This window comes from Desmodus rotundus, chromosome 10 (assembly GCF_022682495.2).
Source record: "Desmodus rotundus isolate HL8 chromosome 10, HLdesRot8A.1, whole genome shotgun sequence".
In the NCBI taxonomy this organism is placed as follows: domain Eukaryota; kingdom Metazoa; phylum Chordata; class Mammalia; order Chiroptera; family Phyllostomidae; genus Desmodus; species Desmodus rotundus.
The window spans coordinates 42530464-42547999 of NC_071396.1; the positions used below are offsets into that span (position 1 = coordinate 42530464).

Here is a 17536-nt window from a genome sequence, read left to right on the forward strand (position 1 = left end):
ATCTCTCTGTCCACATCTTTTTCAGTTAGAATCCAGGCTTGACAAGCTGTGACAAGGTGTCACAGGGATGCATTTTTAACAAACTTAATAAAAAAAAGAAATTAAGCAGTGTTTTCACATGAAAATCTAATTAGCCTAGCCTGGTTGGTTTAAAAATGAGGACTAGCTCATGGAGTTACATGGGTGAAGTTTTTTCAAAATTGAATAAAGCAAACCGAGAGCTCCAAAATTTGATAGATATGTAAGGCAAAACCATGGTAAATAATACACAGTAACATATTCCTTTGAACTATCTAAACCAATGAAAAATTTGGCTGATATCAACTTGAAAATGTGCAGACATCTACTTTTCCGAATTCTGTTGGGGGATGTATGAGCAAATGTTATTACTGTTCTCATTTACTCCCAGATAATCATCATTTTAGGAAGAAAATTCTGGGTTTTGGTTCATGACATGGCTTCTGTGCTGAGACTATCACTTAACCTCCTAAAAAAAGCCGCATCTACGTTATTTACTACATTGGCCAAAAAAACCCAAAACGAAAACAAAAAACCAACAACACACACACACACACAAACAAACAAAAATACCCCACCTTTCACCATGGCCCCAGAGTGCTTATAGGTTTATTTTCTCCCATTATCTCTAAAAACATGATACTTTCAGGGAGTGAAGTTCTCGTAATTCATGGGACAAGCCAGTTCTTTTCTCATTCAGTTCTATGTCCCTGTAGGTGATTCTTTCTTTCTTGGAACATCTTCCCCACCAGCTTCCTCATCTGGAGATTTCCACTGCATTATGTAAGGCCCAGGTCAGCATTTCTTTTCACCCCACTTATCAGAACCCAACTATTGGAATGTGGGCAGATCTGCATGGCGAGTCCCATGTCCCATGTTGTCCGCTCTGCCTCCGGCACCATAGACGGCAGGGTCGTGAGGAAGTTGAGGGGCTCTCAGTGCTCACTGGAGCTGAACAGCCTTTTCTTGGTGAGGAGATCTGTCTTCGCTCCCACCCTCTCTGTCTGAGCACAGGTGTATTCTCTGTACACTGGATTAGGGCCAACATGTTTGAAATGGGAAGTTTTAGAGTATTTCAACTTCCCTTTGTTAGAACTTTGCTTTAATGGGTAGTTTTTCAAGACTGCGGGGCTAGGTGCCAGTCAAGATGGTGGTGTAGGTAAATGTGACTCAAATCTTCCCACAAACACATCAAAATTACAACAAATTACAAAATAACTCATTCAGAACCACCTGAAATTTGGCTAGACAGAAGTCCTACAACTAAGGATATAAAGAAGGAGCTACACTGAGACTGGTAGGGGCAGAGATTCAGAATGGGCTGGCCCCATACCCACATGTGTTGGATAAAAATGGGGAATAAGCCCTGGTTGGTGTGGCTTAGTGGATTGAGTGCCATACTGTGAGGCAAAGGGTCGCTGTTTCGATTCCCAGTCAGGGTACATGCCTGGGTTGCAGGCCAGGTCCCCAGTAGAAGGTGCACGACAGGCAATCACACATTGATGTTTCTCTCCTCTTTCTTTCTCCCTTCCCCTCTAAAAGTAAATGAATAAAATCTTTTTTAAAAATGGGGAAGAATATCTCAACTGAGGAGCAAGGGGTTCCACCCCAAACCAGGACTCTCCCACCCAGGGTTCTAGTGCCAGGAAGAGATCCCTGTAACTTCTGGCTGTAAAAACCAGCTCAGATTGTGGTTGAATGAGACCACTGGGCTGCTAGAGTCCCAAGTAGTTCCTCTGAAAGGGCTTGCACATGAATTTACTTGGACTTTGAGTTTTGGGACTGGGGCATCAGGAATATTATGGAGAGGAACTGAATAGTCTGGCATCAGGACAAGAGCTGGAGGGGCATCTGTCTCCCAGACAGAGTGAAAGCAGTCCTATGTGGGAAAGTAATAGCATTTAGGCTTATCTCAAGAAACGAGAAAAAAACTCAAACAATCTGACTTCATACTTAAAGGAACTTGAAAAAGAACAACAAACCCAAAGTGATATAGAAGGGAGGAAATAATAAAGATCAGAGCAGTTTGGAAATAAATGAAATAGAGTGTAAAGAAACAATAGTATAGATCAATGAGTCCAATAGTTGGTTCTTTGAGAAGATAAACAGGATTGACAAACCTTTAACCAGACTCATCAAGAATAAATAGGGAGGACCCAAAATAAATAAAATCAGAAATGAAAGAGGAGAAATAAAAACTGACCCCAAAGAAATACAAAGGATTGTAAGAAAATATTATGAACAACAATATGCCAACAAACTGGACAACCTGGAAATGAATAAATTCCTAGAAGCATACAATCTTCCAAAACTAAATCGGGAAGAATCAGAGAATCTGAATAGATATATTACACCTAGTGAAATTGAAGCAGTAATTTAAAAAAACTCCCCCAAAACAAAAGCCCTGAACCAGATGACCTTTTAGTGAATTTTATCAAACATTCTGAGAACTAACACTGCTCCTTCTCAAACTATTCCAAAAAATTCCAGAGGAGGGAAGACTCCCAAGTTCATTTTATGAGGCCAGCATGAAGGCCTAATTCCAAAACCAGATAAAGACACTACAAAAAAGGAAAAGTATAGGCCAGTATCCCTAATGAACTTAGATGCTAAAATCCTCAACAAAATATTAGCAAGCCAAATACAGCAATACATCCAAAAGATCATACAGCACAATCAAGTAACACTTATTCCAGGGATGCAAGATTGGTATGATCAGTAAATCAGTAAATGTGACACACCACATAAACAAAATTAAGAGTAAAAGCCACATGATCATATCAATAGATGCAGAAAAATCATTTGATAAAATCCAGCACCCATTTATAAATAAAAACTCTCAGCAAAGTGGGAATAGAGAGAACATACCTAAATGTAATAAAGGCCATATTGACAATCCCACTGCCAGCATCATACTCAATGGGTAAAAGCTACCAGAGTTCTCCTTAAGATTGGGAACAAGATAGGAATGTCTGCTTTCACCTCTCTCATTCAACATAGTACGAGAAGTCCTCGTCAGAGCAATCAGACAAGAAGAAGAAATAAAAGGCATCCAAATTGGAAAGGAAGAAGCAAAACTCATTGTTTTCAGATGACTTGATACTGCACATTGAGAACTCCAAAGATTCCACCCAGAAACTACTGTATCTGATAAATGAATTCAGTAAAGTATCAGGATGCAAAATTAATATTCAGAAATTAGTTGCATTTTTATACGAATAATTATTAGAAAGGAAAATTAAGAAAATAATCCCATTCATTATTGCTTTAAAAATAATAAAATACCTAGGAATAAATTTAACCAAGAATGTAAAAGACTTGTACTTGGAAAACTATAAGACACTGAAGAAAGAAATTGAAGAAGATACACATAAGTGAACGCACATACCATTTCATGGATAGGAAGACTTAACATCATTAAAATGTCCATACTACCCAAAGCAATTTATAGTTTCAGCACAATTCCTATCAAGATACCAATGATGTATTTCACAGAACTAAAAGAAATATATATATATTTAATGGGGGAATCACAAATAAACCTGAAGAACAACAGCAATCTTTGGAAAGATCAAAGTTGGAAGAATCATGCTACCTAATATCAAACTATACTCTAAGGCCAGAGTAATCAAAACCGCATGGTACTGTCATAAAAACAGACGCATAAATCAATGGAACTGAATAGAGAGACCAGATAAACACTTTTACAGTTAATATTTGACAGAGGAATCAGGCACATAAAATGGGCTAAAGATAGTTTATTCAATAAATGGTGTTGGAGAAATTGGACAGATACATGCAGAAAAATGAAATTAGACCACTTTCTTATACCATACACAACAATAAATTCAAAATGGATTATAGACTTAAATGTTAGACTCAAAGCCATAAAAATCTTAGGAGAAAACATAGGCAGAAAATCTCAAAATTTGCTTGTAGCAACATTTTTTAAATATATCTCCTCAATCTAGGGAAACAAAGGAAAAAATAAACAAATGGGATTACATCAAAATACAAAGTTTGTGCACACACAAGAAAATCATCAACAAAATAAAAAGACAACCAACTGAATGGGAAACCTATTTGATGACACATTTGAGAAGGCGTTGGTACAAAAAATTTATGAAGAACTTATAAAACTCAACAACAACAAAAAACCAAACAATCCAGTTAAAAAGTGGGCAAAGGACCTGAATAGACACTTCTCCAAAGAGGACATACAGATGGCCAATAGACATATGAAAAGATGCTCAACATCACTAATCATCAGAGAAATACAAATTAAAACCACAATGAAATATCATCTCACACCTGTCAGAATGGCTATCATCAATAATTCAACAAGTAATAAGTGCTGGCAAGGATGTGGAGAAAGGAGAACCCTTTTGCACTGTTGGTGGGAATGCAGATTGGTGTAGCCACTGTAGAAAGCAGCGTGGAGTTACCTCAAAAAATTAAAAATGAAAGTGCCTTTTGATTCCACTTCTGGGAATTTACTTGAAGAAACCTGAAACACTAATTCAAAATAATATAAGCACCCCTACGTTCATCAAAGCATTATTTACAATAGCCAAGATTTGGAAGAAGCCCAGTTGTCCATCAGTAGGTGAGTGGATAAAAAAAATAAACAAACTATGGCACATTTACACAATGGAATACTACTTGGCTGCAAACGAAATCAGAAATTTTTACCCTTTGCAACAGCGTGGATGGACCTGGAGAACATTATCTAAGTAAAATAAGCCAGTTGAGAAAGATAAGTACCACATGATTTCACTCATACGTGGAATCTCATGAACAAACTGACTTAACAAGCAAAATAGAGACAGACTCATAGCTAGAGAGCAGGCTGAGAGCTCTGCAGGGTGTTGGGGGTTGAAGAGATTGAGCAAAAAAAGAAAAAGGAATCATGAACACAGGCAACAGTGTGGCGATTGTGGGTAGGAGGGAGTGGGTGGAGTTGGAAGAGAGTGTCAGGGGATAAATGATAATGAAAAAAATACAACAAGAAAGGAAAAAACATAGGGAGTCTGCCAAAATGAGTACACAAAGAAATGTCTCCCAATAAAGGAAGAGAAGAAAACTCCAGAAAAAGAACTAAACAAAATGAGGACGAACAATCTACTAGATGCAGAGTTTAAAACACTGCTTATAATGATGCTTAATGAACTTAGGGGAAGAGTACGTGAACTTAATGAGAACTTCAACAAAGAGATGGAAACATAAATGGAGATAGAAAACATAATTAAGAACCATCCAGAGATAAAAAAAAATACAATAACTGAAGTAAAGAATACATTACAGTACATGAAGCAGAGGATAAAAATCAGTGATTTGTAAGATAAGAAAGCAGAAAACAATCAGAAAAGCAAAAAAGATTAAAAAATAAAGATAGTATATGGAGCCTCTGGGACAACTTTAAGTGTATCAACATTCACTTCACAGGGATGCCAGAAGGAGGGGAGAGAGAGCAAGAAATTAAAAACCTATTTGAAAAAATAATGAAAGAAAACTTCTCTAACCTGGTGAAAGAAATAAACATACAATTCCAGGAAGCACAGAGAGTCCCAAACAAGATGGACCCAAACAGGCCCACACCACAACACATCAATTAAGATGCCAAATGTTAAAGACAGAGAAAATCTTAAAAGCAGCAAAAGAAAAGCAGTAACTTATAAAGGAGCTCCCATAAAATTATCTGCTAATTTCTCAACAGCAACTTTGAAAGCCAGAAGGGATTAGCTAGAAATATTTAAAGTGATGAAAAGCAAGGACCTACATCCAAGATTACTCTATCCAGCAAAGCTATCATTTAGAATGGAAGGACAGATAAAGTGCTTCCCAGATAAGGTGAAGTTCAAGGAGTTCATCATCACCAAGCCCTTATTATATAAAATGTTAAAGGGATTTATCTAAGAAAGGAAGATAAAAAATATGAACAGAAAAATGACAACAAACTCACAGTTATTAACAACCACACCTAAAACAAAAACAAACTAAGCAAACAAATAGAACAGGAACAGAACCACAGAAATGGAGATCACATGGAGGGTTATGGGGGGAGGAGTGGGAGGGGGGGAGAGGGGGAAAAGGTACAAGGAATAAGAAGCATAAATGGTAGGTAGAAAATAGAAAGGGGTAGGTTAAGGATAGTATAGGAAATGTAGAGGCCAAAGAACTTATATGTACGACCCATGGACATGAACTAAAGGTGGGGAATGTGGGTGGGAGGGGGTGTGCAGGGCGGAGGGGAATAAAGGGGGGGAATGGGATAACTGTAATAGCATAATCAGTAAAATATATTTAAAAAAGAAAAAAACTATTAAAAGATAAACTGAGGAATATTTTTTTAAAAAGCATAAACATATGAACATTTCCAAATGCAGATCATTGCAGCCCTCCCGAGAGCCTGTTGGCCATCAAGATGCTGAGTGACCTGTCACACAGACACACCTGTCCTCTCATTCATTTCTCACACTGTCAGAGCATCCTCCAATGTACTGCTCAGGTCCCAAATGGTTTTATTGTAAGACTTCATACGTCACCATTTGAAACTTCTTTTTTCCCCATTGGGAGTTGTAACCCTGCCTGCTGTGGGACTGGGTACAGGCTTTGTTCCAGCCGTTAGGGAGGGAGGTGTCTAGGGTCCGTGCGTAAGGAGTGTTGAAGTCTGCCCCGGCTGTCATGACAAATACCATAGAGGGGGCGGCTTAGACACTATCACTTATCTTTCATGGTTCTGGAGGCTCGGAAAACCAAGATGAGTTACTGGCCAGGAAGTTCTAGGTGACACAGGGCCACCTTCTCACTATACCCTCAGGTGGCCAAGAGGGGGAGAGAAGGATTACCTTTCTTGTGCCTTTTTGATTCCCAATAAGCGGGGACCACGTTTGTACTTAATTGTCTTAGCCCAAACCTCTATTTAATCACTGCTCTCTTAGATATGTCTTAGATGTTTACAGCCTACTATTTATTGACAGGTAGACAGCCGAAGAGGGCTGTGTCTGACCCTTAAAAACATACAGCAATATGGAGAAATTAGACAAAGGTAGATATTAGCTCATACATACACCGGTATATGTAAGAAATATGAAGACATATTGAATAGTGTGTCATAAATTAATTGTGAGAAAGAAAAGAAATTTGTTAGGAGAAGGTGGAATTAGTATCTTGATGAATGACCAAAGACAGGTAGTGAGGGCATTGATGAAATGAGAGCGTGATGAATCGGCGTACGAGGCGTTTGAGACAGGAGACGACACCCGAGACGCCCAAAGACAGCGTAGGTAAAATGGTTTGGGTAGGAAGCGGATGTGACAACTCCGATGAAGTCTTATTTAAAAATCTTCTTGGGATCTCTGCAAAAGTTGTGCAGTAAAAATTTTTGGCGGCTGCCTGGTAAACATGAGCTGTTGCAGGAAAAGTAAAAGAGAAGACTGTTGTTTACCCTCCTGCAGATGTGGGGGCTCGTGTTTTCCGCGGAGAGTAAGACATTTGGGAAAAGTCAAGAGGAGCAGGGTGCCTTTCTGTGAGATTTCAAACAAGCATTTTTTATTTATTTATTTTTTTTGTGAGGGGGCTCTTAGTTTTATTTTTTTTGCTGTTGTTCAGTTACAGTCGTCACCATTTTTTCTCCCGTTGCTCTCCCCTGCTCCGTCCAACACCCACTCCCAAAGGCACTCTCCACCCCATTGTCCGTGCCCACGGGTCCTTTGCACGTGTTCCTTGACTTGACCCCTTCCCCTTCTTTACCCAATTACCCTCCACTCCCCCGCCCCTCTGGTCACTGTCAATTTGTTCTTTATTCCCACGTCTCTGGTTCTATTTTGCTCGCTTGTTTGTTTTGTTGACTAGGTTCCACTTACAGGTGAGATCATCTGGTATTTGTCTTTCACCGCCTGGCTTATTTCACTTAGCACAATGCTCTCCAGTTCCATCCATGCTGTCACGAAGGGTAGGAGCTCCTTCTTTTTTTCTGCTGAGTAGTGTTCCATTGTGTAAATGAATCATGGTTGTTTGGTATTTTATGGGGTGTTTTTTTTTTTTTTTGCTTTGTTTTAATGGGTCTCGAAATTCTGTGACAGATTTTGGTCAAGTTGTTTCCATTAAAAAGTACTGATTTTAAAAAGTAGTAACTTAAAAACTGCCACACACACACAAAACAAATGGTCCACAAAACGTTCTCCTTTCCTTCTGAAGGTTTTGCGATGCATTGTAATCACTAACCAGTCCTTTACTATTAAACTTTAGTGGCCAATTGAGACAAACAGTTCTGAGACCATCAGTTCCTCCACCACTGATTAAGACTGGGGTGGCAGGTGTTGGGGATAATATTCATTTAGCCTTCCGAGCTTTCTGGGCAGACTTGGTGACTTTGCCAGCTCCAGCTGCCTTCTTGTCCCCTGCCTTGATGACACCCACAGCAACTGCCTGTCTCATGTCACGAACAGCAAAGTGGCCCAGAGGAGGATGGTCAGAGAAGCTCTCAACGCACATGGGCTTGCCAGGAACCATATCAACAATGGCAGCATCAAGATTTCAAAAACTTTGGGCCATTTCCCGGCTTTTTCTCAGAACAACGATCAATCTTCTTTTGCAGCTCAGCGAATGTGCAAGCAATATGAGCTGTGTGACAACCCAGAATAGGTGCAGATCCAGCACTGATTTGGCCTGGATGGTTGAGGATAATCACCTGAGCTGTGAAGCCAGCTGCTTCCATTGGTGGGTCATTTTTGCTGTCACCAGCCTAACAAACATCTTTGACAGACACGTTCTTGACATTGAAGCCCACATTGTCCCCAGGAAGAGCTCCACTCAGAGCTTCATGGTGCATTTCAACAGACTTTACTTCAGTTGTAACATTGGCTGGAGCAAAGGTGACCACCATGCCAGGTTTGAGAACACCAGTCTCCACTCGGCCCACAGGGACAGTACCAATGCCACCAATTTTGTAGACATCCTGGAGGGGCAGACGCAGGGGTCAGTCCGATGAGTTGGTGGCAGGATGCAATCCAGAGCTTCAGCAGCATGGTTCCACTGGCACTGCCATCTTTACGGGTGACTTTCCATCCTCTGAACAAAGGCACGTTAGCACTTGGCTCCAGAACAGTGTCACCGTTGCAACCAGATATTGGCACAAGTGCTACTGTGTCAGGGTTGTAGCCAATTTTCTTAATGTAGGTGCTGACTTCTTTAACAATTTCCTCATATCTCTTCTGGCAGTAGGGAAGCTCAGGGGAATTTTTAACACCAACAATCAGCAGTTTCACACCCAGTGTGTAAGCCAGCAGGGCATGCTCACAGGTCTGCCCATTCTTGGAGATGCCTGCTTCAAAGCCACCAACACCAGCAGCAACAATCAGGACAGCACAGTCAGCCTGAGATGTCCCTGTCATCATGTTCTTGATAAAGTCTCTGTGTCCTGGGGCATCAGTGATGCTCACATAATACCTGCTGGTTTCGAATTTCCACAGGGAGATATCAATGGTGATACCATGCTCACGTTCAGCTTTCAGTTTAACCAAGACCCAGGCATGCTTGAAGGAGCCCTTCCCCATCTCAGCAGCCTCCTTCTCAAATTTTTCAGTGGTTCTTTTGTCGATCCCATCACATTTGTGGATCAGGTGGCCAGTGGTGGTGGACTTCCCGGAATCTACATGTCCAATAACCACAATATTGATGTGAGTCTTTTCCTTTCCCATTTGGGCTTTGATTTAGTGGTGGTCTTCTCGACACCTCTGTTCACGTGGCAAGCCTGTTGCGAAAAAGAGAACCACAGTTTTTTGATCCACCGATTGATGGGCACTTAGGCTGTAAATAGCACTGCTATGAGCATTGGGGTGCATAGGTTCTTTTGAATCGGTGATTCGGGATTCCTAGGGTATAATCCCTGCAGTGGGATCGCTGGATCGAAAGGCAGTTCCATCTTTAGTTTTCTGAGGAAACTCCATACTGTTTTCCACAGTGGCTGCACCAGTCTGCATTCCCACCAGCAGTGCACTCGGGTTCCCTTTCCTCCACAACCTCCTCAGCACTTGTTGTTTGTTGATGTGTTTATGATGGCCATTCTGACTGGTGTGAAGTGGTATCTCATTGTGGTTTTAATGATGGCTAGTGATGTTGAGCATTTTTTCACCTATCTATGGCCCTCTGTATGTCCTCCTTGGAGAAGTGTCTGTTCAGGTCCTTTGCCCGTGTTTTACTGTATTTTTTGGACGATATGATGCACCAGACCATAAGACACACCTAGGTTTTAGTGGAGGAAAATAGGAAAAAAAATCTTGAAGCAAAAAATGTGGTCCTGCTCCTGCCTCCTGTGACCTTGCTCCACTGAGCCAGGTAAGCTACATTTGGACTATAACATGCACCCCCATTTACCTCCCAAATTGGGGGTGTGTGTCTTATAGTCTGAAAATACGGTAATTGGATTGTTTGTCTTTCTGGTGTGGAGTCATGTGAGTTCTTTATATATTTTGGAGACAAAACCCTTGTCTGAGGTACATTGGCAATTATATTTTCCCATACCGTTGGTTCCCTTTTCATTTTGTTGATGTTTTCTTTAGCCGTGCAGAAGGTCTTTAGTCTGATGTAGTCCCATTTGTTTATTCTTTGCTTTATATCCCTTTCCCTAGGGGTTGTATTGGTGAAAATATTGCTGCATGGGATATCTGAAAATTTCCTGCCTATGTTCTCCTCTAAGACTTTTATGGTATCACGACTTATATTTACATCTCTTATCCATCCTGAGTTTATTTATTGAAGAGGCTATTTTTATTCCATGTTATGTTCCTGCCCCCTCAGTCAAATATTAATTGACTACATTGACATGGGTTTATTTCTGGGCTCTCTATTCTGTTCCGTTGGTCGACGTGTCTGTTCTTATGCCAGCACCAGACTGTGTTGTCAGGTATTATGATCCCTCCTACTTTGTTCTTCTTTCTCAAAATTGCTGAAGCTATTTGGGGTTGTTTATGGTTCCATGTACATTTTTGAAATGTTTGTTCTATATCTGGGAAATATATCATTGGTATTTTGATAGGGATTGGTTTGAATCTGTATATTGCTTTGGGTAGTATGGACATTTTAATGATGTTAATTCTTCCAATACATGAACACTGTATATACTTCCATTTATTTGTGTCTTCCTTAATTTCTTTCTTCAGTAAACAAAAAGGGTTTTTTTCCTTTAAAAATTTTATTTAATCTTTATTGTATTTTTCCATTACCATTTAGTCCTCTTATACCCCCCTCCCCCCAGCAATTACCATACTGTTGTCCATGTCCATGAGTCCTTTCTCCCTTTTGCTCAATTCCTCCACCCCCTCGCCTGCCCCCAGCACTAACTGTCAGAGTTAGAAGCATTTCTCTAGACATCAAGGCAGTCAATGTTGATAGATGGGGACTCTGCCTGGAGCTCACAGTCTCTCATTTGGAAGCACAGGCCTCCCGTATTCACTCAGTTGTGTATATGGTTGATCAAGGGGGTAGGCTGGGATTACCTGGCTTTCTATGACTTCTAACCTTTTTAGGACTTGACCACTCCCTGGGGCTGCAGAATCCTCTTCCATGCTCTCTGCACATCCTTATTCCTCAGGGTGTAGATAAGTGGATTGAGCAGCGGGGTGATGACACAGTAGAAGAAGGACATGAACTTGGCTTGAGTGCTATTGGCAGGAGGCTGGAGGTACATGTAGATGGCTGGTCCAAAATACATGAGGACCACCACCAGGTGGGAGCTGCAGGTACTGATCACCTTGTACCTTCCTTGAGCTGAAGGCAACCTCAACACAGCCCTGGCAATGAACGTGTAGGAGAGGAGCACAAGCAAGGGGGCCACCAGTGCAAAGGGGATGGCTCCCAGAGCCAGGGACAGGTCATTGGCGGTGGTGTCACCACAGGCCAGCTTGATCAGAACAGGCACCTCACAAAAGAAGTGGTCTAGCGTGTGGTGACCACAGCAGTGGAGCTGAAGTGTGAGCGTGGCTTGGAGAATCGAATTGGCTAGGCCGCTGGACCAGGCGGCAGCTGCCAGTTGGACACACACCTGGGGATGCATGATGAGAGTGTACCGGAGGGGCCGGCAAATAGCCACATAGCGATCAAAGGCCATTACCGCCAGCAGGGCGCATTCAGTGCACCCCGTCCAGTGGAAGAGGTAGGCCTGGGTGAAGCAGTCCCAGGAAGCAATTGTCTTGTCTGGTCCCCAGAGATTGGCCAGCAGCTGGGGGACAATGGTGCAGGTGACACAGAGGTCCAGCACTGAGAGATTGTCCAGGAAGAAGTACATGGGGGTCTGAAGTCTGGGCTCCACCACAGAGAGAAAGATGATGGAGCTGTTCCCCATCAGAGTGAGGGCGTAGGCCACCAGGACCACTCCAAAGAGGGGCATCTCCAGCCATGGGCGATCTGAGAAGCCCAGCAAGACGATTGTGCTGGGGAAACTTACGTTTGCTCCTTCCAGGGCTTCCACCCCCTGTTTGGCTGCAAGAGACAAGGTTAAGAGGACAAACACGACTTTTATGTTTCCATCACTCCATGGCAACATCCCCAAACCTTCAACTATGTCTGTGGGATAATCCCTATAATTGTTACAGGTTCTTAAAGGTGTTGTCTGCAGAATCTGGAGAAGAAAGAGGGTTTATTCTGTCACTGGTGGGTGTGGCCAAGTCACTTAAGCTCTCTGTTTCTGGTTCCTCATTTTAAAAATGAGGATAAAAACTGTCTTTATCTATATCTATACTCTCCTTCTCTCTCTCACTTCCTATTTTTCTCTCTTTCCTCTTTTTCTCTTTTCCCCTTCTACCTTCTTGGTCCATCTCTCTCTCTCTCCCCCCTCACCCTTCTTTCTCTCCCTCTCAGTTGATTTATAAAATGCATGGCTCTCAGGTCATAAAGAAAGGGACATTATAATCCTTTGAGTCTGGTTCATTTTTTATTTTTTACTTTTTAAAATCTTTACTGAAGGATATATTTATTGACTTTAGAGAGGGAGGGAAGGAAGGGCAATCTCATTTTAACTCTATACTGCAAAATTTTACTGGGCTGGGCGGTGGTCAGAATAGTCACGTATCAATCAGAAGTGTTACAGATGTTTGTCAGAGTAACTTTTTTTTTCTTAGGAAAACTCAGTGCATTTTTTTTGCAAGTAGGATAAGTAAGATTGATTGGAGAGGAGGGGAGAGCCTCAGAAAGGTGGACAGATCCCTTCTCCAGAAGTCAGAATCAGGCTGACTGTCTAGGGTGCGTCCTGAGTTAATCTTCTTTACTTGCAGTCCCAGGCTCAGTATTTAAATAGTATTTAAGCTCTACAAGCTTTGGGTCATCAATGTTGGTGAAGAATATTAACACTATTAACAGTAACTACCTAGGAATAATCCTGTTCCTGTATACCAGTGTTTTTTATTCTTCCAGCCATAGATTGTGTGTGCGTGTGTGTGTGGATGTGTATATAATTTTGAAGTTATCCTCAATGGATGACATTTTTCATTTCTTTTAGAGAGGGGAAGGCAGAGAGAGAGAGAGAGAGAGAGAAACATTGATATGAGAAACACCAGTGAGCTGCCTTCTTGTCTGTACCCTGACAAGGAATCAAACCTGCAACCTGGGCATGCGTCCTCACCAGGAATCAAACCCGCGACCTTTTGGTCTACAGGACAATGCTCCAGCCAACTGAGCCACACTGGCCAGCACATGTCACTGTTAAGATCTATCCTCTTACCAACTTCCAAGTATGCAATATGATGTTAACTATAATCACGACACTGTGCATCAGATCCCCAGAAAGCATTTACCATCTAACTGGCAGTGTGTACTGTTTGACCAGCATGCTCCCCATCGCCCCCTCCAGCCAGCACCCGTAACCTCCGCTCCACTCTCTGTCTCTGAGTCTGACAGTTTAAAGTGAGATAATCAATACATCGCTTTCTGCCTTCTTTCACTTACCATGGTGCCCCAAGGTTTCACCCATGTTATCATCCATGGATTTTCTTGTTTTCTATCGCTGAATACTATTCTCTCATTACATACGTGCACACTCACACATTTTCTTTATACATGTATTTTTTCTCAAATGTATGTGCTCATCGATCAGTGAACACTCAGCTTGTTTTCCCACCTTGGCGACTGAGAATAATGCCGCAGCGAACACGAGAGTACACATGTCTCTTTCAGACAGTGGTCCCCTTGCTTTGGATAAACACTCAGAAGTGGAGTTGCTGGACCATACGGTAGTTTTATTTTTAATTTTTGAGAAACCACCCCATTTTCCACAGTGGCTCACCAATTTGCATTCTCACCGAGACTCCCACAACGGTTCTCTATTCTCCACATCCTCGCCAATGCATCTTTAAGGAAAAAACCCTTCTCCCTTATTGCTTTCTCTTTTCCATCATACAAGTAAAACATGTTTTCAGACATATTATAAGATAAAACTAAGCAATATTTTTAAAGTAAAAAAATTCTACCACCTAGCATTAACCAACATTAACATTTTGTTTATGTCTTTTTAAAGATTTTCTTATGCAAATATATGCTTTTTAAAATAACACTATTTTCCTGATGTGTAAATATATATAGTTTCTTTTGCCTTGTTCCATTTTCCAATTACAGTTTACATTCAATGGTACTCTGTATTAGTTTCAGGCGCCCAGCACAGCGGTGAGACAATCCTACACTTTACAGGGTGTCCCCTGGTATTTCCGGTCCCCACCGGCCCGTGCGCAGTTACTACGGTAGCACCGAGTCTACTCCCTGTGGGGCAAGTTGCATCCCTGCGGCCCTTCTGTAAGCGCCACTCTGTACTTCAGCTCGTCTTAGGTCTGGTATTGTTGAGGAGAGCGGATGTGAGATGAAGTCCCACTGTGGGTTGGATTTCCATTTCCCTGAGTCGCAGTGATGCTGGACGCCTAGGTTTTATTTTTGATTTGGCAGAATTTTTCATTCTCTTCTTTTGAACTGTTGTTCATAGTTGATGGGAATTATGGATGCCCCTTCAACGTCTACTTAATTTGGTTTTTAGAACGACTGACCAACTAACTAAATAAAAGGTTATTGGGGGGATTTCTTTGCTTCTCACACTTCTGTGGAGAATAAACATCTTTTGGGATCTTGAGTAAGACGAAGTCTTGGGGAAGCAGTCTTCCTGCCACGCTCAGAAGTAGAGCTGCCCGCCCAGAGGCAATGCTCGCCCTGCGCGCAGAACACCGCGATGGATGGATGGGTGTCTCTGTTTGACAAGGGCGGTGCTAGCCATTCCCCGGCAGTGGCTTTCCACGTGAAAGTTGGTCTGATGTGACCAGCAGGTTGACTTTTTTTCCTAAATGCTGCATTATGACTTTATTTTTTATATGTTGCCTTTCTCTCCCTTCCCCGTATTCTTCGTTCTATCCTTTTTATTTCAGGGTTGGTTTGTTTTTTTACTTTAGAATGCAAAGTTTGCTACGGTCAATATTTTCATATGCTTCAGATGTGGAAGCACATTTTACTCAACAAAGAGTGTACATAAACTGGATTTAATAAAACAAGTACCGTGGAATTTGAAAAATACTTTCATGAGGCTAGGGGAGAAAAGGTGAGTTAAGGTTTTTGAAAAATACTAAAAGTTATAATACTTCTATTTCTGTCTGAAATGAAAGTATACAAGGGTGTAGCAGAATCACTGTTGAATACAATCAGTTTTATTGGGAAAAGTGAGATCAAGCAGGAAGCATCTGAGCCCCGTGTTGTCGAGCACCTATGAGTGAGTATCTTGCCCTTTGAAATACTTAATTTTTTTAGGCAGCACATTATATTAATTTAACTTGCAAATGTCCACAGTTGGGGACAATTCCTGAGAATCAGAAAAAGTGCCATTGGTAAGACAGGCAAATATTACACCAAGTTTCAAAAGGAGAGAAAGCAGAGTCCTGGGGTTGGACATTATTAAGCTTGATGACAGGCCCTGAAAGCACCTACAGGAGATTACTAAATAATAGTTGGTCAGCATTATTGTGTGATCAATAGTAGTATATACAGGCTAAGTCTAGTAAAGCCTGGAGAAAGCAGTGTGGCCCAGGGAGCGGAGCTGTGTGCGTTGGGTAGGGGCAGGCACCATGTACATGGGCCGGGCGTCTGGGGTAGGAAATGAGCCAAGTGTTTTTAACTAGAGTGAATATTTCTGAGTCCACGTTCCATCAGTCACAGACAGAGTGTTTGAGGATTCTGGATGAGGAACATTCCCACTTTGAACCTCAGCCGTGTTGCATGAGAGTGCAAGAAAAAATGTTCACTTCTCTGGGTTTGGAGAGGATGCAATATCCTTAAAGTATGCATGAGAATAGGAAGCATACTGAAACTGACAATTTCTTTATTTTCAAAATGATTATCTTGCCATGTAATAATAATAATAATAATAATAAAACAAGCAAAAGCAAAACACAGCAGCTCACAAGAGTCGGCTGGGCAAGAGCAGAAGTTTGTTGCCACGTGCGAGTCTGGCCTCCTGCCTTTAATGGTGATCCAGAGCCCGCTGCAACTCTAGAGCAGGAATTATCACAATTTACACATCATTTGCTCATTCTAAATTGGTGCTGAAGAAATGGCAAACACGCACGTAGCCTCGCCTGTCCTACCCGCATTACCTCGAGGTGAAAGGAGGAGGAAGGAGAGGCAAGCAGCTGGCGCTTGTGGCCGTCAGACCTGGACTGGAAAGACGCAGGCTGTCCTCAGAGGGCCTAGGCTTCCACAGAGAGAGGGCAGGACCCGCTGAACTCAGCCGAGAGGGAAAGAGAGAGAGTGCTTGCTGACGCTGGAGGGGCCTCCTGTGATTTATTCCCTTGGATCCCCTGAGACCCGAGATACTTCATGTAGATAATTAGTTCAGGGGCTAAGCGTATAAAAACAAATATTCTAGAGGGATTTCTACCCCTAACTTACTGTCTTTAAAATAATTTTTGCCCTGGAGAATATGCCTGAGTGAGCTGAGGGAAAGATCCTGAAATGATAAAATCATCAGAGAACAGGATTGAAATAGAGTCTCTGGCACATTCGGCTGTTTTTGTGGCCCTTATCAAAGGATGTGCAGAGGGACAGACTGATGTCCACCCTGGGGGAGTTTTGTTAAAAATTACGTTCTTAAGCCCTGGCTAGTGTGGCTCAGAGGTTTGAGTGCCAAACTGAGTACCAAAGGGTTGCTGGTTGGATTCCCAATCAGGGCACAAGCCTGGGTTGCAGGCCAGGTCCCCAATAGGGGGCGCATGAGAGGCAACCACGTATTAATGTTTCTCTCCCTCTTTCTCCCTCCCTTCTTCCTCCCTTCTCCTCTCTCTAAAAATAAATAAATAAAACTTTTAAAAAATTACATGGTTGATTACATGTAAAGCATTATATTAAGTATAAACTCATTACTTCTATAGAAAATCGAGTAGCTCTTTAGATAAATTGATTTATATTTTCTTGCCTTGGGGGAAGGTCATGGCATCTTTATAAAATGTTATTTCACAACACTGTTTTTCCTCTCAGCCAGCCCCGCCTCACCTGCATG

General features: G+C 41.8%; 1 protein-coding gene and 1 pseudogene across 1 annotated transcript; both read right to left on the reverse strand.

Moving 5' to 3' along the window:
* Nucleotides 1–8301: 8301 nt before the first annotated feature.
* On the reverse strand, nt 8302–9719 carry LOC112320365 (elongation factor 1-alpha 1 pseudogene; annotated as a pseudogene).
* Nucleotides 9720–11264: 1545 nt separating this feature from the next.
* LOC112320346 (olfactory receptor 2C1) lies at nt 11265–16780 on the reverse strand. The gene is made up of 2 exons (XM_071219578.1): nt 16635–16780; nt 11265–12498 (listed from the first exon to the last, which is right to left on the reverse strand). Exon 2 carries the CDS (start codon nt 12404–12406, stop codon nt 11543–11545), a length of 864 nt encoding a protein of 287 aa, XP_071075679.1. The 5' UTR covers nt 12407–12498; nt 16635–16780; the 3' UTR covers nt 11265–11542.
* Between the last annotated feature and the right edge of the window lie 756 nt (nt 16781–17536).